Raw genomic sequence first — 23,120 nt, forward strand, 5'->3', positions numbered from 1 at the left:
GTCTACACAAAGAATCCGCACAGTAGTTTAATACGGAACCAGGCACACCATCGGGACCTGGTGTATGTGCTGGCTTAATTAATTTATGCTCACAAAGGAGCGAGCTTTCTATGAATGTACATACAGTTTATACTGTAAGGGTAAGAGTTACCAGCATGGGTACTACTCGTAGAGTATGTAGTTTGAAAAAAGTCGGCAAACAAATCGGCTATGGATTGGTCAGAACTAGCTTGAACGTTATTATAGGTGAGAAATGATAAAAATGATACAGTTTTGCGTTTAGAGATTACAAATTTATAGAACTGTTTAGGATCTCTAGAGAATTCAACCTTACAACGTAGTAAGTAGCTTTGTAGCACTGAGAGTTAATTACCAGAAAATTGGAGTTGGTAATTACGTATCGAAAGAAATCGTAAGGATTTTCCGACTTTTTATATTTTTTAAATAGCTTGGATTTTACATTTTTTAAACGTGATAGTTTTCTAGAGAACCAAGGAGGTCTAGCAGAACTCATAGGAGATACAAGCGGAACGCAGCTATCAAGTAAAGAATTAAGAATACTTAAAAAAGGCTTAATGGCATTATCCAAATCAGAACATAAGTATAGGTCAGACCAATCAATAAACGAAATAAGATTGTTAAGCTTATTGAAATCTGCGTTGCTAAAACACCGACTGTGCACAGCTGTATCAGATGATAATACATCTCAACGCAAAGGTAAATGGATGCATGTATTAAGAGTTGGATGGTATGGGTCTCCTGGTCAATTCTAGATACAATGGTATTATCCAATACAAATTCAAATAAAAATAGCAGGTCGAGTGTCCTGTTAACAGAATTTCGAGCTGGATCGATTTGAACCACAATAGTTCTGAGAGACTATCAATTAAGCTATCGGAACTATCAGGAATAATGAAATTCGAGTCATTGGAGGCGATCCATTCAACATCGGGCAGATTAACATCACCCTAAACCAAGAGGAAGTCAGTGTCAGAAACTAAAGATTGTATATATTTAATCGCGTTTGGATGAGTATCATTTACTGTCTCATCAGCAGGTTAAATGTAAGAACATGTTAAATAAATAGAATATTTATTGAAAGATACTTTTACACAAATGAACTCAATGTCCGAATTAAAAGTGGTTGGAATGGGTTCCGAGGCGAGATTGGAGTCATCAGCCAACAGAAGTGCACCTCAAATTCGAGAAACACGATGAAGTGGCAGGTTTGAGCCAGGTCTCAGTAAAACAGATGATGTCAAAGTTAAAAAAATGACTGTTTAGAAATAGGCCAGATGGCTTACTATTAAGGCCTCGACCATTTTGGTAAGCTACAGAGAAAGAGGAAATAGTTTTTTTTTAAATTCCTTCGATTGAAGATATAACAGGTAAAGAGCAGCCATCACCTGATATCGGGTTCCGATCTCTCTTTCGATTTGCATTTCCTTTGAACTCAGCCACAAAGATATGTTCAGGTCAAAAGTGTGTTTGAAAAATATTAGCAAAAACACTTTCTGAGCACGATATTTTAAATGACGAGATTTCCCTGGGGTAGTTAAAATATAATTTATCCACCGATATATGTTTTGGACATTAGCCTGAGCAATTGCAACTTTCTAGCCCTACAAATCACCGGACCTAGATGGCATATACCCAATTTTCCTGCAGCAAGGACGGGGCAGACTCCTTCCGATCCTCAGGAAGATTATGGTTAGCAGTCTTGCAATCAGACATATACCGAGCGCATGGAGTAGAGCTAGGGTTGTCTTCTTCCCCAAGAAAGAGAAGAAAGACATCACCAACCCCAAGTCCTTCAGACCCATCAGCTTTACATCCTTTTCTGATGTTTTGAATTATTATAGACGGCTGATGTATTTGTGTGAACGCTGACAAACTGAAGAAAAAGACCAACTCCTAAAATCAAGAACATTCATCTTAAATATTTTGTTGAAATAAGACCACATTAAGACCTTATTACTAATACTAAGAATATTAATTTTAAAAAATCTAAGTTCTTAATGCTACTTCTATTTCAGAATGCATTAAATTAGCAGAAATTAAAGGTTTTTGTCCAAAGGGTGGACTTATCAGGAATGGCAGTAAAGCAGACCCGCATGAAGCACCATTTCTGGTGCCAGTTCAATTAAGCAATCCAGGTGAAAAAAAAATTACTCTTGGGAATGCGGTGGTACATTGATAGATCCAAAGCAGACAGACGGACAGACGGACATTGCTATATCGACTTGGCTATTGATGCTGATCAAGAATATATATGCTTTATGGGGTCTGCCACGCCTCCTGCCTGTTACGCACATGTTCGTTAAAACAAACCCAATAGACCCCTGTACTTTTTTTAAGTACGAGGTCTAAAAAGACCATCTTGCTTACCTAAAACTAATGGCAGTGAGATCAAAAAATTTTTTGGTTGCTGTATGGGGATTTAAAATTGGTATGACTCAGCCGAATGGATTATTAAAGACAACTTTAGTACAAAAGGATATTGAGAGTTGACCTACAGAAAGGAAGACGGATATAAATAAACAAATTTGTGCCGCCCCACCTGGTGATTATGGAGATGTTTGCCAAGGTGATTCCGGTGGACCAATATTTGTTGGATATCCTAACCGTGATGATTGCGATAATGGCCTTAGTTTGAACGTGAAAAGTATTGCGATGCTCGGGGCTCATATACCATTCACAAAAGACTTTTCTACTATCGTGAATGGATAGAGAAAGAAGTACGGCCAGAGGAAACAATCAAACCATTATATTGTCAACACTATTGCTTTTTATCAATATACCCAATCATTATTCTAATCACTTGTAAAAGTTATCTATGTATTTACTTGCAATTTCTGTTAATTGAAGAAAAATTAATTTGTACGCCAATGCAATGCTTATTTACCCTTTATTCGGAAGGAGTCCGTTATTACTGCTCTCCATAAAAAGGGGAAGTACGTGCTAGTCAATTTTAAATTGTCACTGCGGACGGCAGCACGATGGGTGCGAAAGGCGACTAGCAATATATACAGCGAATGTGGAATATTAGCTTCGACTGTCCGATCAGATCGAGATATATATCGATCATCTGGCAATATTGTAGCACAATCGATTGAAATCGATTTTAAAAATCAACCTTAAGTTGAAAAAGTACTCAAAATTATATGTTCATAGCACACTGGGCCAAATCGCGAAATATTTGGCATGAAGTCGCAAATTTCATGGATATAAAACAGTAGTTAATCAAATTAAATTTTTTATCTATAAATAATGGGTAATTATTATCGCTTTTACTACAACCGTGCAATTTTTAAAGGACTTCAAAGTCAGGTGCTTAAGCAGCTGTTTGCATTGATAACTAGGGGGCCCCGCCCTCTGCTCGCATCGCTCGCGGTGCAATAGTCGAGCTTACTCGACTGTCGGAGACCCCGCACTTACTATGTCAAAAGCTAAGACTGTAAGAAAATAAAATATATTTATACTTGACTGTATAATACCAATTGCAGCTATATGATACTGTATGCAAATCTGTACTTGAACTTTGTCGCGATGTTAGTCGCAACGTCAGAGCTAGTATGTAAGCACGCTTGCCAATGCCTAAGTAAAAACACTCACGCGTTTGTTTAAGAACTGTCTCGTTTATTGGATTTGTATGAGGTTTTATAAGATATCTTATGTACTAATTAGACAGAGCTCAATATAGTGTTGACAATATTCTTGGCTTACTTCTACTCATCGAATCTATGTGATCTTATGTATTATTAGGATATAGTTGACATGATGTTAGAGTATGTATGACTCTTTTCTACTTATTGTTCTATGTAATCTAATCCATTATTTAAAATGGGTTAACCATAGGGTTAACGTGTACTTGGCTCCTTTTTACTTATTGTGTAGATTAGCGTTGTAATATATTTGGCTCCTTTCTTTGCATTCTTGTATTACATGATCTTACGTACTAGGGTGTATTTCTTATCTATTTTGAGCATTCATGTTCACACATTAGTCTATTTTTAAATATCAGAGAAGTTGTTCATACTAAAACTTGATTTTCGCCCGATCGGTCCTTTGACAGCCGCGCCCCATTCTTCCTGTTACATAAAAGTAATGGTCACGCGTCTTAAAAAAATTATGGGCAAGTTAAGCTCTGTTACAGTATCCACTATCGACGAAGAAGAGGTTGGAATTCAGGCAGTAAGGTCAAGAGTACCAGCATAGTGAACATCAAAAAAAATTTTCTACTTCATGACGAGATTGCTTACAGTTACGCTAACAACGAGAGGATAATTGAGAAGCAAATTTAGCGCAAGGGCGGCAAACTGGTCTTGGTGTTAAACCAAAATCTGACGAAGTACAACCACCTGAAAAAAAACAACGGGGCACTCTGCTGGAGAGATAACCACTTATCTCGTAACGCCCCTTATTTTAAATACACATACATCATTTAACTGATAGTATAAATATTTTACCATCAATTTTTTAAAGTAGTTCCGACTTGTTAGAACAACTGGGCAGACGGCTTTTTTCGAATATCAAAATACTGTATTTAATTGGTTTCGCAGATCTTGCGAGTATATGCCGCCAATTTCAGTGTTTTAAGTAAAATGAATTATCTCAATCTGTTAAATATTTTACTTATACTATCACTGGAAGTTGCATCAAGTTTTTCAAAGAGTTGCCCAAATAATACTGAATGTATTTCCATTTATAACTGTACATATTATGAACAATTGTATAAGGCAACTAGGGACTACGCAAGCATTATTCGTTGCAATAAGCGTGATGGAACAGTTTGCTGTCCCATAGAAGAAAAACCAACAATCTCGGAAAAGAGTAAGCAATATATATTAATTTTTCTAACATAAAAAAAAATATAATTAATGGGCTCCACCCCCTGCTCGAGTCACTCGCGTTGCTGCAGTCGAGCATGAGGACAGGAGACCCCGTACTTACCATAAACGAGTGGGAAAGGCTATAGTCGACATCCCGACCATAGGATACCCGTTACTTATTTCAATATATGTACACTGATGAAAAAAATTTTCTAAAATTAAGATTTTGGTCTCAAAACTAAGATTTTTGGTCTAAAATAAAGCGTGAAGAACATAAAATCATTAAATTAAGAGAACACACCTTGATTTTAAGAACATTTTAAATAAGACCAAGTTCTTATTTCAAGAATAAATGTTCTTAAAGCTAAAATCAAAAAGTTAAATAAAAAGAATTTTTTTTTATGCTCATAATTTTTTTTTATTTTTAAATTTTGACTAATTTACATTTTATTCTGTTTCATTTTAGTAATTTTATAAATTTAGCTTGTAATATTAAGATTTTACGATTTTTTATTTTAATAATCTTAGTTTTAGTAATGTTGTCTTAAAAAAATCTTATTTCAAGAACAAAATATTTAAGATGAATGTTCTTGAGAAGTTGGTCTTTTTTTTAGTGTAAAAGTACTTTAATGAAATAACTTGTATTACTTTGAAAACATTAAATCGCCATAACTGTCGTTCTACTTGTCCGATCTTGATGCGATTAAGTGGGATAATAGATAATATTACTAGATAACGTTAATTACCATAAAAACTGTATTATCTTAAAAGGTGTGGGTGTGGTGGTTATTCGCGATTTGTGGGGGGGAAGAGGGCGTGGCTTAGATTTGAAACAAACTTGATCTGCGTGGGGCTTATAGAAAACAAAAAAATCCCCTACACGAGGTAAAAGTCTAGTGACGATAGAAATATCTAGCCCCAAAATTTCTGATATCCAATTATGTGAAGAACAAAATTGAGTTTAATATTAAAGTTTTTTATTATTCAAAAAGGGTCTTCTTTGTACATAAAAATTACTTTTTGCGCAGTGCCGAATGCCAGTTTTCGTTTTTAATTTTAAACTCAATTTTGTTCGTCACAAAATTGGATATCAAAAATTTGGGGCTAGAAATTGCTTTTGTCACTAGACTTTTACCTCGTGTTGAGGTATATTTCGTGCTATTACACTTTTCTTCAGAGTCGGATTGGGAGGGGGTGGGGTGAAGGTGTGGTACAAATAAAAAAAACTAGTCGGCCGGTGCTACAGTCGAGCATACTCGACAGTCGGAGACCCCGTACTTACTATCCAAAAGCAGCCACTTCTAAAAATTAAATAATATTTAAGATACTTAAATTCTTATATATAAGCCTACATAAATGTAAATCCTTAACAGAGATTAAATTAAAAGTACATGTTCAACATGCAAAATGTTGTAATAAATAAACTAACCAACACTTAATTCATATAGTAACATAATTGAAGCTCAAAATTTAATTAAATAATATATTTGAATCAAAAAAAATTAACAGATAAATTTATTGGAAACATAAATTTTCCTAGTAAATTTATAACATTAAATTTACATAGAATTTAAACATAACATTTATATAAATGTCAACATAAAATAATTTAAATAAAATGATTAAACATGTATTCAATATGTCTATAAAACATTCATAAATAATAAATTTGAAAAAGTTTTGAAATTAAATAAATTCCGGCGGGAATCAAACCCGCGACAAAACTACAATAAATTTTAAATGGCAGAGGCTTAACATATTGAGTCACACTTGTACATATCCGTATATCCTCCCAAATTGACATATTACTTCTTTTCTTACTCAATTACAAAATTAAAAAATTTTATTTTAGCCTTTAATCATCTTAATAGCACATTTATAAATAAGCACTAAATTTTAATTGAAAAGAATAAAAATTGAAAGTCTTTCGCCTACGGCAGGACTCAAACCCACGAACATTGTCTGACTTTCCGCCCACGACCGATCGGACGCCAATTTTTTATATAACATGTTAACTCAATTTTCATGTTATCAAGATAGATTTAATTACTTTCCAACGCTATCTTATCAAATCAAACAGTAAAAATTATTATTTGAATATCTTCCATATTTACTGTCCGATCGGAATGAAATTTTCAGCAAACATCTAGAACACTTCCCGCTTCGTCTAACCAAAATCTAGACTCTCCAGCTTATAGACTGTTCTTATAATTTGGTTGTGAAATTTCTAAGTCAATTATTAGGCGGTAAAGGGTGCGTGAAAAAATTTTATAACAAACTTTATCTGCTTGCAATATAGAGGAACCCAATTACCAAGTTTGGTGTCTCTAGCTATTAAATTGCTCTTATAATATGGATATCAAAATTTCTAAGTCGATTTTTAGGCGGTAAAGGGGGTGTGGCCAAACAAACTTTATCTACCTACTGACCAAGTTTGGTGTCTCTAGCTTTTAAATTGCTCTTATAATATGGATATCAAAATTTCTTAGTTGATTTTTGGGCGGTAAAGGGGGCGTGGCCAAATTTTTAAACAAACTTGATCTGCTTGCAAAATACAGGAACCTACATACCAAGTTTGGTGTCTGTAGCTCTTACAGTCTCTGGGATCTAGATGTTCATACAGACGCCAGGACGTCAGGATAGACGGACAGATTGATGCTGATCAAGAATATATATCTTTATGGGGTCTGCCACGCCTCCTTCTGCCTGTTACGCACATATTCTTTAAAACAAACAAAATAGATCCCTGTACTTTCTTTAAGTACGGGGACTAAAAAATTTTGGAAAAATGGCGCTTACGTTATTTATGCAAATAGGGCTCGATATAATACAAACCCAGATTTAAATGCTGTTAGTTTGGCTAAGATGTCTCAATAAAATAAAAAAGCTTACCATACTAATGCTTGATTCTCGACCAATCGTTTCTATGTCAGCTATATGATATAATAATTAGATACAAAAATTTGATTTGACAGAAATATAGATGAACCTAAATGCTAGCACTTATAGTCTCTGACATCTGTTCATAAAGACGGACGGACAGACGGATATGGCTAAATCGACTCGACTGTTGATGCTGATTAAGAATATATATACTTTATGGGGTCTGCCACGCATTTTTTTCCGTGCTACGCACTGTTTTTAAACAAACTTAATTGATCCCTGTACTTTATTTAAGATGTTTTATTCGTGCAAAAAAATTTTGAGGTGGAGCATCCAATGTCAACAAAACAAATAAAAAATAATGTTTGGAAAAATTTACCGAAGCCGTACCAGTACAAACCAGGAACTGTAATCATTAAAAGTTTTATTATAAAACTAAATAAATAATCATCTTTCTATGAGTTTTATTATTTTACTTATGATTACTTTTGAGAAAAAAAAAACAAAACTGTTAGCATAATGATTATTTCTTGAGTTTTCTTTTTATGAATCAAAAATGAAACTCAAGTTGGTCAAAATAACACCTTGAGTTTTATATTTGATTCAAAAAAATAAAACTCAAGAAATAATCAATATGCTAAGAGTCTTTTTTTTGTATCCTCAAAAATAATGATTATTTCATGAGTAAAATAATAAAAGTTATAAATCGTAAGATCATGGTGAAATTGCAAAGAGTACCATTAAAGAAAAGTTTAGGTATATTTCACGTATTTTTACTAGAAGTGAATGATTTATTCAATTAAAAAAAAAAACAAAATAATTAATATTTACTGTCCCTGGTACAAACGTTTCGGTTTCAGTTCTTGAAAAATGATTAATTTCGTTTCCGGTACTAATAAAAATTGGTCGGTTAATTTCGATTAACACGCGGTTCCGGTAATATTCCCTTATTTAAGCTGATCATTTATTATTATTTTGAATATGTAATTTTTAGACCCCGTACTTAAAAAAAATACAGGGGTCTATTGGGTTTGTTTTAACGAATATGTGCAATATAAAGCATATATATTCTTGATCAGCATCAATAGCCAAGTCGATAAAGCAATGTCCGTCTGTCTGTATGAACACCTAGATCTCAGAGACTATAAGAGCTAGACATACCAAACTTGGTATGTAGATTTCTTTATATTGCAAGCAGATCAAGTTTGTTTCAGAATTTGGCCACGCCCCCTTTACCGCCTTAAAATCGACAGAGAAACTTTCATATCCAAATTATAAGAACAAATTAAAGCTAGTGACACCAAACTTGGTAGGTAGATTCCTCTACATTGCAGGCAGATCAAGTTTGTTTCTTTTTTGAATCGGACTACTATATCATATAGCGCCCATAGGAACAATCGGTCAAAAATCATGTTTTTGTATAAAAAACTATTTTGTTTAATGAGATATCCTAACCAAACTGATACAATAAGCATATAACTTGGTTTTATACATTCTGTAGAAAGTTGGTTTAAATCGGAGCACTATATCATATAGCTGTCATATGACCGATCGGGTGAAAATCAAGTCTTAGTATGAAAAACTTTTGTTTAATGGGATATCGTAACCAAACTGAGACAATATGCATAAAACTTGGTTTTATATAGCCTGTCCAAAGTTGGTTTAAATCGGACCACTATTTCCTATAGCTGTAATATGATCGATCGGGCGAAAAGCAAATCTTAGTATGAAAATCATTTATGTTTTATGAGACATTGTAACAAATCTTATTGAATATGCATTTAAGCTTACTAAATATTCTTAAGTTTTTGCCATTATTAGTTTTTGCCATAGTAAGTACGGAGTCTCCGACAGTCGAGTTTGCTCGACTGTAGCACCGGCCCACTAGTTCATATCTTGTCTTCCATTTCATAAAGCATTTTGAGCCAAATTGTTTTGTTACTTTATAATAATATAATATAAGAAATGACAACTTGAATTTTTCCGAAAAATTATGTCAGTGTTAACTAGGAGAGTATCATAAATATTTTGATTTATAACAGATGGTTGATGTATTTGTGTGAACGCTGATAGTCCCTATTATTTGACATTATTTTTTTTTTCTTGTAATAGCCATAGTTGTTACTCTGACAGCAATTAAACTAAGAATTAAATAATATCATTATTAGGCATTTCACTTATCGAAGAATACCAATTCTACTTCTATTTCAGAATGTATGGAATTCGCAGAAATTGAAAATTTTTGTCCAAAGGGTGGACTTATCAGGGATGGCATTCCGGCAGAGCCGCATGAAGCACCATTTCTGGTGTCAGTTCAATTAAGCAATCCAGGTGAAAAAATTTACTCTTGGGAATGCGGTGGTACATTGATAGATCCAAAGTTTGTTCTCACTGCAGCACATTGCTTTGAAAGATTAGAAGATAATCCGAAATTGTAAGTCTTCATTTGATTGCGTTCCGAACAGATGACTTTTAAAATTGAATTTTGTATTTTTAGAGAGGTGTCCGTGCTTTTAGGTGCCCATTATAGAAATGACTCCGGCGAACGTATCATGGCCAGCGTAAGGTTTCATCCTGAATACAATGACTCCAATAGAACGTTCGGTGACATTGCTCTGTTGGAACTTAACAGGGTCGCAAATATTACTAAGAAAAATATAAGACCAGCTTGCTTACCTAAAACTAATGGCAGTGATACCAAAGAATTTGTGGTTGCTGGTTGGGGATATAATATTGGTATGACTCAGCCGAATGGATTATTAAAGACAACTTTAGTACAAAAGGATATTGAGAGTTGCCCTACAGAAAGGAAGACGGATATAAATAAACAAATTTGTGCCGCCCCACCCGGTGATTATGGAGATGTTTGCCAAGGTGATTCTGGTGGTCCATTATTTGTTGGATATCCTTACCGTGATGATTGCTTCTTTGCGATAATGGCCTTAGTTTCACGTGGAAAGGTTTGCGATGCACGGGGCTCATATACCATTCACACAAGACTTTTCTACTATCGTGAATGGATAGAGAAAGAAGTATGGCCAGAGGAAACAATCAAACCATAATATTGTCAACACTATTGCTTTTTATCAATATACCCAATCATTATTCCAATCACTTGTAAAAGTTATCTATTTAAAATATATATGTACTTGCAATTACTGTTAATTGAAGAAAAAATAATTTTAAGACAATGCAATGCTTATTTCCCCTTTATTCGGAAGGAATCATTTATTACTGCTGTCCATATAAAGGGGAATTAGGTGTAAGTCAATTTTTAAATTGTCACTGCGGACGGTAGTCCGCGTACGAAGGGTACGAAAGACTAGCAATGTATATCAAATTAAGCTATATACCGATGAAATGGTATAGTCTTCACTTACAAATACTAACCCATCTATTTCATGAGATAAATGAGTGTAAGTGTGAGGCAGTGCTGCCAGAACCTCTGAAGCAAAAATTCCTAGATTTGAAAAAAAAGTTGCTAAAAATTGCCAAAAATGTTGTAAAAATTGCCAAAAAAAAAATTGCTAAATTACTAAAATTTTAGTTTAGAAAAAATTAGTATTTAATTAAGAAAAAACACAAACTAACAAAATTTAAATGAACATGATTTCTTATCACAAAAAATTAAATTAATAAGGAACATGACATGATTTCTTATAGCTTAAAATAAATGATTTCTTATCATAATATTTAAGAGAGAATACTTATTGCATTATCTAACTCCTCAGCTTCACTTGTGTTTGCGTACTTTTCATTTCCTGAAATCTGAATCAAGTACTTGTAGGGGAGATCATAATTATGGCAACATTTTTCATGTCTGTGTAGAAAAATGTTAAAATATTTGAAGGTTAAGGTTTTAAACACCCAAATTCAAAAGTCATCAAAATTCAAAAGTCAGTAAGAGAGTGAGTGAGCGAACAATCTAATGAAATCGAGCAATTGAGTTTAATTCAAGCTCCGATATCTTTGTGACCATTATTTATCGTTATATGTGCAATCAATTGAAAAATGTACAAAAATAGGCAAAAATTTTAAAGAAAATTGAAAAACAGCTAGATTTTTAATAAAGTACATTTGTGGCTAATAGCTTAAGGTTGAAAATTTTTTTAAAAGCTGCCAGATCTAGCAACTAAATTGCTAAGCTGGCAGCACTGGTGTGAGGGGCCAAATTTTAATTATTGCAGCTAACGGGGCCGTTAGGGCCAATTGGGTTTTTTTTTAGCTAAGAAATTTATTATTTTGATTGTTCTTTGCATGTTTTGTTAGCATATCTTTAGTATTTTTAATCCTATCCTGACAAAATTTGTATCAAAACTCGTGTTAGAACCGGGACTTTCAAAATCAAAGACCAATTGTCCTTAAAACATAATTTTCGTCCTTGCAAGGACTAAAAAGACAAATTTTTCAACTCAAAAACCGGGAACTATGAATTGATTTTAGAACTATGTTTTCTTGTGTAAATCAACATAGAATTGACCGTAGATTACGAATATGGGCTACCATTTTTTGGAAAAAGAAAAAAATCTATGCACCCTACAATACATACTACTAAGCAAATAACCTATAGAGAACTCATAGTACATTGGTGTCCAAAGTAGACTATAAAATATTTTTTCCTATCACATGTGCTATGAATATGTATTTTGTAGCCTACTTTATCCAACTTTTGGACATCACTGTTATAGAACCATAGAGAACATGAAAAAATAACATTTCGTTACATAAATGATTTTTTTTTTAACGTTGGCAACCCTAGATATTTTACTTAGATAATTTTTCATTTCAATGCTGTTTTTTAGAATTAAATTATACGTCACGAGGAGTGACAAATTTCCAGCATTTATAAAATTGATCAAAAATAAAATTTCTCAATTTAGTGCTAAATAAAGTTCAAATTTGAATTTTGTGCCGTCCTTATTTCTAACCGGAAACCTGAGTACAGTGTAAATAGTGTGAACAACAAATATAGCGCAAATAGTTGCCAACATTTGAAAGGAAAATAGCTAAATATATTTTTGCATAGTGTTGAGGAAAAGATATTATAAGCAGAACAAAGCTGAATTTATTTTTAAAATAGCCATATTTACGGCTAGCAATTTTCAAATTTTTCTAGCAATCAAACTTTGAAAATATCCAGAACTAGCTATAAAATAGCTAAGTTGGGTGCAAAAATACCAAAAATACTTATTTTCATAATTGCCAACTCCGGTTGCAAATAAATGTGTCGATACTCATCGATTGAACATATTTTAAAATATTAATAGAATATATAATCAATTTGGAACAAATATCGTTAATCGAATATTAATGTCGTTAGGCAGCACTGTTAAGCGGTTGTGCAGCTAACTTAACGCCGTTGTAAGCAGAATTTGCAGAGAAAATATATTGAAAAAAATTGTGTGTATAGCATGTGAAAACAAAATTTGGTTTTTGCTCGTTAGGATTGCAAATAACAAACGCACCGCGGAACTCAGGCAAAACAAGGACAGACACAACGTTAAAAATGTTGCTGCCCGACGACGACGTTTCTGTGTCTGTTGACTAATAAATAAAACAAAAGTGTGCGTGTGTGAATGTGTGTGTGTGTGAGAGTGTGAGTGAGTGTGGAGTGCAGAAATGTTTTCGAGCAGCGGCAGCCATGGGATTAGCGTTGGCGTTGCTTCCATTGTGCAGGGCTCCGATGGCTATGATTTTACAAAAAACGAGAATGCGGCACGTTGGCGCGGTTTGTTCATACCATCACTGCGCAAGGTGCTGGAGCAGGTGAATCCATGCGTGACAGCCAAAGAAGATGCATTGCTCTATGTGGAGAAGCTCTGTGTGCGGGTCTTGGCCAAGTTATGCGCCAAGCCGCTGCCGCACTCTGTGCAGGATGTGGAGGAGAAGGTGAACAAATCATTTCCAGTGCCCATCGTTCAATGGGCGCTCAAGGAGGCGAGCGAGGTTATCAATTCGAAAAAACGCAAATCTCTTTTGCCCACTGAGCGGGTGCATACGCTGCTTCAAAAGGATGTGCTACAGTATAAAATCGATAGTTCTGTATCAGCCTATCTGGTGGCTGTGCTCGAGTGCATCTCCGCCGATATACTCAAAATGGCTGCCGACTATGTGTGCCGCATCTCGCACTGTGAGATAGCCAAGGAGGATCTCGAGGTGGTCATGAACGCCGAGCGTGTGCTGGACATGCTCGACATGCTCGACCAGAGCAGCGAACATCTCAAGTGCAATATGCTACCCAGTCCGCTGTCGCTGCCGGCGCAACGGGCGAGCGCCACTTACGAGGAGACTGTAAAGGAGCTGATTAATGATGAGAAACAGTATCAGCGGGACTTGCACATGATCATACGGGTGTTTCGCGAGGAGCTAATTAAAATAGCGCGCGATCCCAAGGAACTCGAACCGATATTCTCCAATATTATGGACATCTACGAGGTGACAGTTACACTTCTTGGCTCTCTCGAAGATGTCATCGAGATGTCACAGGAACAGAACGCTCCTTGTGTCGCCAGCTGCTTTGAAGAGCTCGCCGAGGCCGAGGAGTTCGATGTGTACAAGAAGTATGCCTACGATGTCACCTCGCAAGCGGCACGTGATGCTCTAAGCAATCTCCTGGCCAATCCTAATGTAAGCAACGCCTTTTCTTGATCAACTCTCTTGAATCATAACTTATTTAAATTCGTTAGGCCCCTTCGCTCATGTCAGCGGGTCATGGTTTCCGGGAAGCTGTCAAGTATTATTTACCCAAGCTATTGCTGGTGCCCATCTGCCATGCGTTTGTCTACTTTGACTATATTAAGCATCTTATGGATCTCAGTACATCACAGGACGATATCGAGAGCTTTGCACAAGTGCAGGGTCTTTTGCATCCACTGCACTGTGATCTCGAGAAAGTGATGGCCAACCTGTCCAAGGAGCGACTGGTGCCGGTCAGCTGTCGTGTGCGTCGCCAAATGGCCATTGAACGGACTCGGGAGCTGCAGCTAAAAGTCGAGCATTGGGATGACAAAGATGTGGGACTGAACTGTAATGAGTTTATACGCGGTAAGTTCCGTTGTCACCAATTATTCATTTAAATGAACTTGATTCTGATTGCAAACTGTTTCATTCACAGAGGGTTCACTAAGTAAACTCGGATCAGGTAAACGCATTTGGAGCGAACGTAAAGTGTTTCTCTTCGACGGTCTCATGGTGCTATGTAAAGCGAATACTAAGAAGCAAACACCATCAGCTGGCACTACGGCCTACGATTATCGACTGAAGGAAAAGTTTTTTATGCGTCGCGTGGAAATCAGTGATCGGGTGGACTCCGAGGAGCTAAAGCACAGCTTTGAGCTCATTACACGAATGCATCCGGCAATTGTGCTATCGGCGGAAAATGCACAGCATAAGAACGACTGGATGGCAGATCTGATAATGGTCAATACCAAATCGATGCTTGATCGTATATTGGATAGCATACTGCAGGACATTGAGCGGAAGCATCCGTTGCGCATGCCCAGTCCCGAAATCTATAAATTTGCTGTACCTGATAGTGCCGAGAATATTGTACTCGAGGATCGGGACAGTGGAGTTGTGCCCATGATCAAAGGGGCAACGCTTTGTAAACTGATTGAGCGTCTTACCTATCATATCTATGCGGATCCTACATTTGTGCGCACCTTTCTCACCACATATCGGTACTTTTGTTCACCACAACAGCTCCTAACGCTGCTGATCGAACGTTTCGAAATACCTGAGCCCAGCCTGGTATACCAGGAACAGCAGACGACCAACTACGTCGTTGGCACTGACTCTGATAAAAATGATGCAGTGACGGCGACAACGTCAACGGCGGATAGCGACAAAATGCTTAAGAACTCGCAGCGCGAGGATTGGAAACGGTATCGCAAGGAGTTTGTGCAGCCGGTACAATTTCGTGTGCTTAACGTGCTGCGCCATTGGGTGGATCATCATTTCTATGATTTTGAGAAGGATCCGACACTACTGGACAGACTGTTGCATTTTCTCAATGATGTTAACAGCAAATCCATGCGCAAATGGGTCGATTCTGTGCGAAAGATTGTCGATCGCAAGGTAACTACTTTGATTTCCCATAACTATCTAAAGAGTACCAAAGATGGGGAAAAAAAACTTAGGAGCACAAAACTAAGGAACTAGTCATTAGGAGAAAGAAAATATTTCGGAATTAATTCAAAAAATATCATTAGAAAAGTCAAACAAGAAACAAATCGTTTTCATTTTGGCTTGTGAAATTTTCCTACTACTTCAAAATTTTGGTAACCTTTTGTCTTATGGAAAGGATAGCTAAAGTCGATCAGATTAATCTGGTCATGATCATTTGTATTTAAATAGAATAGAAAATACAACCGTTTTCAGAAAAATCAAATCAACTTTTTTTGTAGTCAACATTTTTTTTTAATTTGGTACTTTTTTAAAATAAACAATTAAAGTGAATTCTTAACTCAGATTTGTAAATTTTCTGGATTATTTTGTGATTGCAGAACAAACAAAGCAATAAGAAGATCGTCTATGCATACGGACACGATCCACCGCCCATTGAATATCATCTGAACGTTCATGACGATGATATAACCCTGTTGACATTACATCCGCTTGAGGTGGCACGGCAGTTGACTTTGTTGGAGTTTGAGATGTACAAGAATGTAAAGCCATCGGAGCTTGTCGGCTCACCGTGGACCAAGAAGGATAAAGAAGTAAAAAGTCCCAATCTGCTCAAGATCATGAAGCATACCACAAATGTAACACGGTGGATTGAAAAGTCCATAATGGAGGCGGAGAATTACGATGAGCGTCTGGCCATTATGCAGCGTGCCATTGAGGTAATGATGGTGATGCTTGAACTGAACAATTTCAATGGTATACTCTCGATTGTCGCTGCCATGGGCACGGCAGCGGTATTTCGATTGCGTGCCACGTTTAATGGTCTACCTGAGCGCCATCGTAAGTTTCTTGACGAGTGTCGTGAACTAAGTGAAGATCATCTGAAGAAATACCAGGAGCGTTTACGTTCCATAAATCCGCCCTGTGTGCCATTCTTTGGTCGTTATCTGACACATATACTGCATCTGGAGGAGGGCAATCCAGATCTTTTGACCAATACAGAGTTAATTAACTTCTCCAAGCGACGAAAAGTGTCGGAAATCATTGGCGAGATACAGCAGTACCAGAATCAGCCCTACTGCCTCAACGAGGAGCCCACCATACGCCACTTTTTTGAACAGCTTGATCCCTTCAATGGACGTTCCGATAAAGAAATGTCCGATTATCTGTACAATGAGAGTCTGCGCATTGAGCCGCGCGCCTGCAAGACGGTGCCCAAATTTGTAAGTAATAATAATCATAATAAGCAAAATAATCAAATGAAGATTCTTCTCCTGAACTGACATTGTACTTGCAGCCCCGTAAATGGCCGAACATTCCGCTTAAGTCGCCGGGCATTAAGCCGCGTCGTCAGAACCAGAATAATAACAGCAATAAGCTGTCCAACAGTGCGTCGGCTAACGTGGAATCGCACGCGTCGGCAGCGACGACGACGGCAACCACGACAGCAACATCGGCAGTGGCATCCAGCGCTGGTGTTGGTGTTGGGGATCAAAGTCCACAGCATAATCCACATGCCTATTCCGTATTTGCACCGGTCATCATTCCGGATAGGAATGGTGGCAGCACCTGGAGCGGCATATCGCTGCATCGGACATCGGACAATGGTGAGGTGGCGCCGGCGCCGCATCTGCCCAGAAAGCCAGCAGCGCACGTGTGGACGCACAACAGTAGCAATACGCCAACGGATAACTTTAATCCAGCTTTGACGGAGCCACAGTTGCCACCACCAATAACAGCAGCTCCCATCGTCTGGAATAATCAGTCTGATTTTTATGTCACCTCCGATTCGACAGATGTGCTGCCGCCATCGCCACTGCCCAAATTGATGATTAGTCCGCGTCATGAGGCAGTTCCGCCTCCTCCACCTGCCGGCAATCGTTCGCCATTCCATGGACGCGCCACACAGACGCAGTACAGTCCCACGCACAGTATTGCGAGCACTGTGACGCTTGTTGGCGGCGGATTGGGAGAACTAAGTCCACAGCTGGGAGGTTTCTATTACAACAGCGAGCAGAACCATGGTCAGACGAGTGCGGTGCCCATATCGCCGCATGTGAATGTGCCAACAGCGATCCTGGAGTATCGTGCGGTACCACCGCCGTTACCCCCTCGCCGAAAGGAGCGTACCGAAAGTTGCGCAGATATGGCCCAAAAGCGACAGGCCCCCGATGCTCCCACAGTGAGTAGACACCAAATTTAATTAACAAGTACAAAGGGTCGTGTAGGTTTATGGAAAATAACAAGCAAAAGAAGCAAGACTTCAAAAAGTATATATATAAGTATATTCTTCCTCAGGACTACGAGATGAGACTGTATAGTCCTGTTTCTTCGATTCTATGCTAAGATTCTCAATTCAAAGCTATTTTGATGATATATTTTATTGTTGCAAGCAGTAGACTTGTCGTAACCGGCTGGATCGGAGCACTATATCATATAGCTGGCATAGAATCGATCGTAAGAGAATCAACCTTTAGTATAAAAAACTTTGTTGTTTCTTGAGATATCTCAACCACTCTTTACTACACTTTACATTGAGATCAAAGTTTATTTAAAATCGAACCATTTTGCCATAAAACTGTCATATGAACGATCGTTACAAAATCAAACGTTGGTGTTCTTTAAAATATCTCACCATTCTCACTGATGATCAAACTTCGGTTTAATCGAACTGTTATATCTAAAAGCTGTCATTGACCTGCCATAGTGAATTTTTATTTCCTGTTTTAATTGTATTAATATTGTTCTTGTTTTTACTTACAGCTACCTCCCCGCGATGGCGAACTGAGTCCGCCTCCAATACCGCCCCGACTCAATCATTCCATGGCTGCAGGATATGCACGTCACGGCCATCAGCCAAAGGAGTTTGTGGGTAAAAGCAGCAGTCTTTTGCTCCCCAATACGAGCAGTATTATGATACGCCGAAATTCGGCAAAGCAGCCTTCGCTGGGAGTTAATGCCGCTGCTGTCACTGTCACGGGGACGGCACTTGGTTCTATCAATGCCACTACGTCAGCTCTTATCAATGTCTCCCAGTCAACAGCCTCAGCGACGGCGTTGGTTGGGATGGCCAGCGATGAACAGCAGCAGCATCAGCCACCACAGTCGATATCTCCGGCGTTAAGCTCCTCTACCACCACATCACCTATGACACCCATGACGCCCATGTCCCCGTACATTCCCAGCACAGTTGACAGCAGCACGTCGAGCAGCTTCCCACATCAACAGCAGCACCAAACGCGTCTAAGGTCACAGCAACAGCAGCAGCCAGTGATTTATGCACAGCAGCAGCAGCATCATCATCATCATCATCATTCACAACAGCAGCCTCATCATCATCATCACCATATGCATCATTCGCATTCACACACTCAACATCATCCATCACAGCACTCAAACAGACGCTCGTCCCCAAAGGAATTCTTTCCGATTGCCACGAGTCACGAGGGCACACCCAAACTTCCACCAAAACCTAGTCTAAGTGCAAACTTCTACAACAATCCAGGTAAATGGAACTGCATCTTTTAGAAACATTTTGAATATCGTCTAACGAAACTCTTTTTACATATTTCACAGATAAAGGTACGATGTTTCTTTACCCAAGTACAAACCAAGAATAATATTTATTGCCTGGCGATGTGTGATAGGACAAAAACAAAAAGAAAAAACTACAAGAAAAACTAAGTTGAAACGTGACAGCAAATATAAAATATAGATACAAAATGATAAAGTGTATATGTTTGTGTATGCATTCAATGAGATATGAACCGAGTTAAATCTGAACGATTTTAATTATTCGAAACTCAAAGCAAAATGCAAATTAATGTTATTATATTAATTATATTATAAACAATTGTAAATATCGAGAACATTGTATTGATCGTAGAGCGTAAAAACAATAAAGTATAACACTATTGTTAGACATTCGCACTGATTGTTTTTGCTTTAATTCTATATATTTCCTTTCTATTACAGTTTTGTAGTGTTACAATAATTCTTGAACTATTTCAAACATTTTATGTAATTTAATTGATTGATTTTATTGGATACGTACGAGTCGACAAACATTTTGATCGACAAAAATGAATTTTTAATTTTCCACATTAGCTTTAAATTCCTCAGTTGAAATCAGGATTAGGAAAAATTGGATCGTTTTATTTTATTTTGATTCTATGGCATTTGATATGATTTTCGTGCAAGATTATACAGGCCTGTTTCGATTTTCACTTTCGGTAGAATTTAATTAATTTAATTTTAGAAACATTTTGCATATTAAAATCACTTTGAGTCGATGAATTAAAGTCTGATAAACTGAAAAATTTTTAAATATATATATAAATACATTTTATGAAATCCTATAAAAGTGAAAGTGAAACGGGCATGATACAAATTTTTCATGGTGATTCTGACCAATTATCTTGAAAGAGCAACAAAAACTGTGCCGCTTACCAGTAAGTTACCGATTTAAACTTCTCAATCTAAGGTTAACTTCGAGACACCAGAACACCTGGCAAAAAGTACACATTGAAAGCCATTTACAGACATTTGTTAAGATAAATAAAAATGGTTAATTGGCTTGAATAGGAAAGCCGCCAGTTGATAGCTGTTTGGAGTATAGAAGAGCGGTAGTGGGGCATAGTGAAAAAGGCCTCATTAATAGCGATTGTGCTAATTGTTGTCGCTGTTGTGCATTGCAAATATACGACAGTAACATAACAGCAACAACAAACTGTTCGTTTGCTTTCGCTTTCAGACAACCAACTTTGTTTTGATGACGTCGATCAAATGCTTCCTGAATTTTGGATGATTGCTTGAACTGGTTTTTCGTGCATTTTGAGATATTTATTTTCGTAGTGAACGAAGGCAGGTTTTGTTTTATTTCTTTATAAATAAGGGTATTATAATCTATTTAAGAAATATGTAACGTAACTATAAACTAGCTTTATCCAACATTTCCATTCATTTGTAGGGCATCAAAATGATCTTTAATATGTTTACTTTTGAGCAAAATCTAACAACGTGATATTTAATAATTCAGACACTTAAAAATTCATAAAAACTTTAATAAATATTTCTATATTTTCATCTCATGAAATTATTCTCAATACTATGTTTAGCCAGATAATTTATTTTTTTGCAGATATTCAAAAGTACTTTTGTTTAAAATTATCAAATTTTTTAAAAAAGTCTTTGGAGTTACAGATTTTTATTAAAAAATAAAGGACTGCAGTGAATTTAATATTTTCGCGTACAAAATATCTGTTTTCATTAGATTGCTTTTTTAAAAAGTCTTCAAAACTCTTATAGTTATAAGGCCTGGTTACACTTAGGCGAAAAGAGTCAAAATCAATAATAATAAATAATCGTGATTTTGTACTCAAATAATTATCGTCAATAATAGATAAATAAAAAGTCCTGAAATAAGTTTTACAAGTTTTTTTTATTACTTATTATGCAAAGCAGATGTGGGTCCCGAAACGGTGATAGTTTTCTTATTATATTTAAACGATATAGATATTCTCAAACTTATCCAAACTGAATTGGCGTTAGGGGAATTAATCTTCGATATTTAAAAAACGTTCCAATTGGTATTAAAATTATCAATGCGACATTTGTTTATATGCAAATGTGGTGAAGCACCTGTCGATCTTTTAGCACTTCAACTGGAAAAAGGGTTTGTACTGCAGGTTGAATAACCGTCTTGCAATATTTGCGTCAGAAAGCGGCAGTTTTTTAATATTATCTCATTTCCATTAAATGAACACAACAATAATAACATAAAAATATTTAATGATAAATTCGTTGAGTAATCAATCATCAATAAAAAATATAATTGTGTACATATGTTATGTAGAAAAATGTAATAACCTATTATTTGCAATTCGATTTTATTTATAGAGAAATTGAGAATGCACTGCCAACGTGGACAGTGAAGGCCATTGCCCAAGATCAGTTCCTTAACTTGTGGATTCAGAATGAATTCTTAATAGATACTATGTCGATCTCAACTCTCGATCTGTCTATCTCACATAGTAAATGTATTCTTATATATAACGCAAAAGTCTTCCGCTTTAATTTATTTTTTGTTGTAGTCAGAGAAAGTTGTTGATGTATACTTAATACATACATACATATATCAATCTCAAGGTACACCCAGCAGTTAATAATATATTTATATAGTCTTGACCAAGATCATCTATACATCTGAATTAACATTATCGCCACGACCTACGGCAACAATTTACTCATAGCTCGAGAGTTCCAGCTCTTAACATCTTGTGCTCATCACGATTCACGTTTCAGTTGTGCAATTAACTTGTTAATAACAAACTATAGTTATAAAAAGAAAAATGTTAAAAAATACACCCTCAGCAATTGAAAAAATTATTCAATGAATTTGCATTTAATGGGTTGTTGATTGTAGCTAATGGGAGAGAAACCACGTCGACATCAACAATTTACATCTCTTCGAAGGCAACAGCATCTCGCATTTGCATAATTCGTAGTTAAATTGGTCAACTAAATGCATAATTGTATTACATGAGCAAATCAATTAGCACCCAAAAAAAAACTAGTCGGCCGGTGCTACAGTCGAGCATACTCGACTGTCGGAGACCCCGTACTTACTATGGCAAAAACTAATAATGGAAAAAAGTTTTTCTTACTAAGACTTGATTTTCGTCCGATCGGTCCTATGACAGCTATATGATATAGTGGTCCGATTTGAATCAACTTTAGACAGGATATATAAAACCAAGTTATATGCTTATTGTATCAGTTTGATTACGATATCTCATAAAACAAAAAAGTTTTCCATACTAAAACTTAATTTTCGACCGATTGTTCCTATGGGCGCTATATGATATAGTAGTTCGATTTGAACCAACTTTGGACAGGATATATTAAACCAAGTTTAATGCATATTCTATAAGTTTTTCTCATAAAACAAAAAATTTTTCTTACTAAGACTTGATTTTCGCCCGATCGGTCCTATGACAGCTATATGATATAGTGGTCCGATTTGAACCAACTTTGGACAGGATATATAAAACCAAGTTATATGCTTATTGCATTAGTTTGGTTACAATATCTCATCAAGCAAAAAAGTTTTTCATGCTAAAACTTGATTTTGGACCGATTGTTCCTATGGGCGCTATATGATTTGGTGGTCCGATTTAAAAAAGAAACAAACTGGATCTGCCTGCAATATTGAGGAATCTACATACCAAATTTGGTGTCACTAGCTTTTAAATTGTTCTAATAATTTGGATATGAAACTTT

At 36.3% G+C, this 23,120-nt stretch overlaps 2 protein-coding genes across 2 annotated transcripts; both read left to right on the forward strand.

Moving 5' to 3' along the window:
* The first annotated feature begins 4,584 nt into the window (after positions 1–4,584).
* Positions 4,585–10,823, forward strand: LOC117779482 (trypsin-7-like). The gene is made up of 3 exons (XM_034615690.1): positions 4,585–4,833; positions 9,927–10,149; positions 10,213–10,823. Exons 1-3 carry the CDS (start codon positions 4,605–4,607, stop codon positions 10,775–10,777), a joined length of 1,017 nt encoding a protein of 338 aa, XP_034471581.1. The 5' UTR covers positions 4,585–4,604; the 3' UTR covers positions 10,778–10,823.
* Positions 10,824–13,050: 2,227 nt separating this feature from the next.
* Positions 13,051–19,769, forward strand: LOC117779481 (protein son of sevenless). The gene is made up of 7 exons (XM_034615689.1): positions 13,051–14,342; positions 14,402–14,759; positions 14,830–15,791; positions 16,220–17,062; positions 17,137–18,021; positions 18,603–19,344; positions 19,416–19,769. The coding sequence occupies exons 1-7, from the start codon at positions 13,335–13,337 to the stop codon at positions 19,457–19,459; spliced, it is 4,842 nt and encodes a 1,613-aa protein (XP_034471580.1). The 5' UTR covers positions 13,051–13,334; the 3' UTR covers positions 19,460–19,769.
* Positions 19,770–23,120: the final 3,351 nt, after the last annotated feature.

Source organism: Drosophila innubila (assembly GCF_004354385.1).
Source record: "Drosophila innubila isolate TH190305 chromosome 2L unlocalized genomic scaffold, UK_Dinn_1.0 4_B_2L, whole genome shotgun sequence".
NCBI lineage: Eukaryota > Metazoa > Arthropoda > Insecta > Diptera > Drosophilidae > Drosophila > Drosophila innubila.

Coding starts and splice junctions, on each gene's coding strand:
- LOC117779481 (XM_034615689.1), top strand. CDS start 13,335: ATGTTTTCGAGCAGCGGCAGCCATGGGATTAGCGTTGGCGTTGCTTCC. Junction 18,022..18,602: donor AGGCCCCCGATGCTCCCACA/GTGAGTAGACAC, acceptor TTTTACTTACAG/CTACCTCCCCGCGATGGCGA. Junction 19,345..19,415: donor AAACTTCTACAACAATCCAG/GTAAATGGAACT, acceptor CATATTTCACAG/ATAAAGGTACGATGTTTCTT.
- LOC117779482 (XM_034615690.1), top strand. CDS start 4,605: ATGAATTATCTCAATCTGTTAAATATTTTACTTATACTATCACTGGAA. Junction 4,834..9,926: donor ACCAACAATCTCGGAAAAGA/GTAAGCAATATA, acceptor CTTCTATTTCAG/AATGTATGGAATTCGCAGAA. Junction 10,150..10,212: donor TTAGAAGATAATCCGAAATT/GTAAGTCTTCAT, acceptor TTGTATTTTTAG/AGAGGTGTCCGTGCTTTTAG.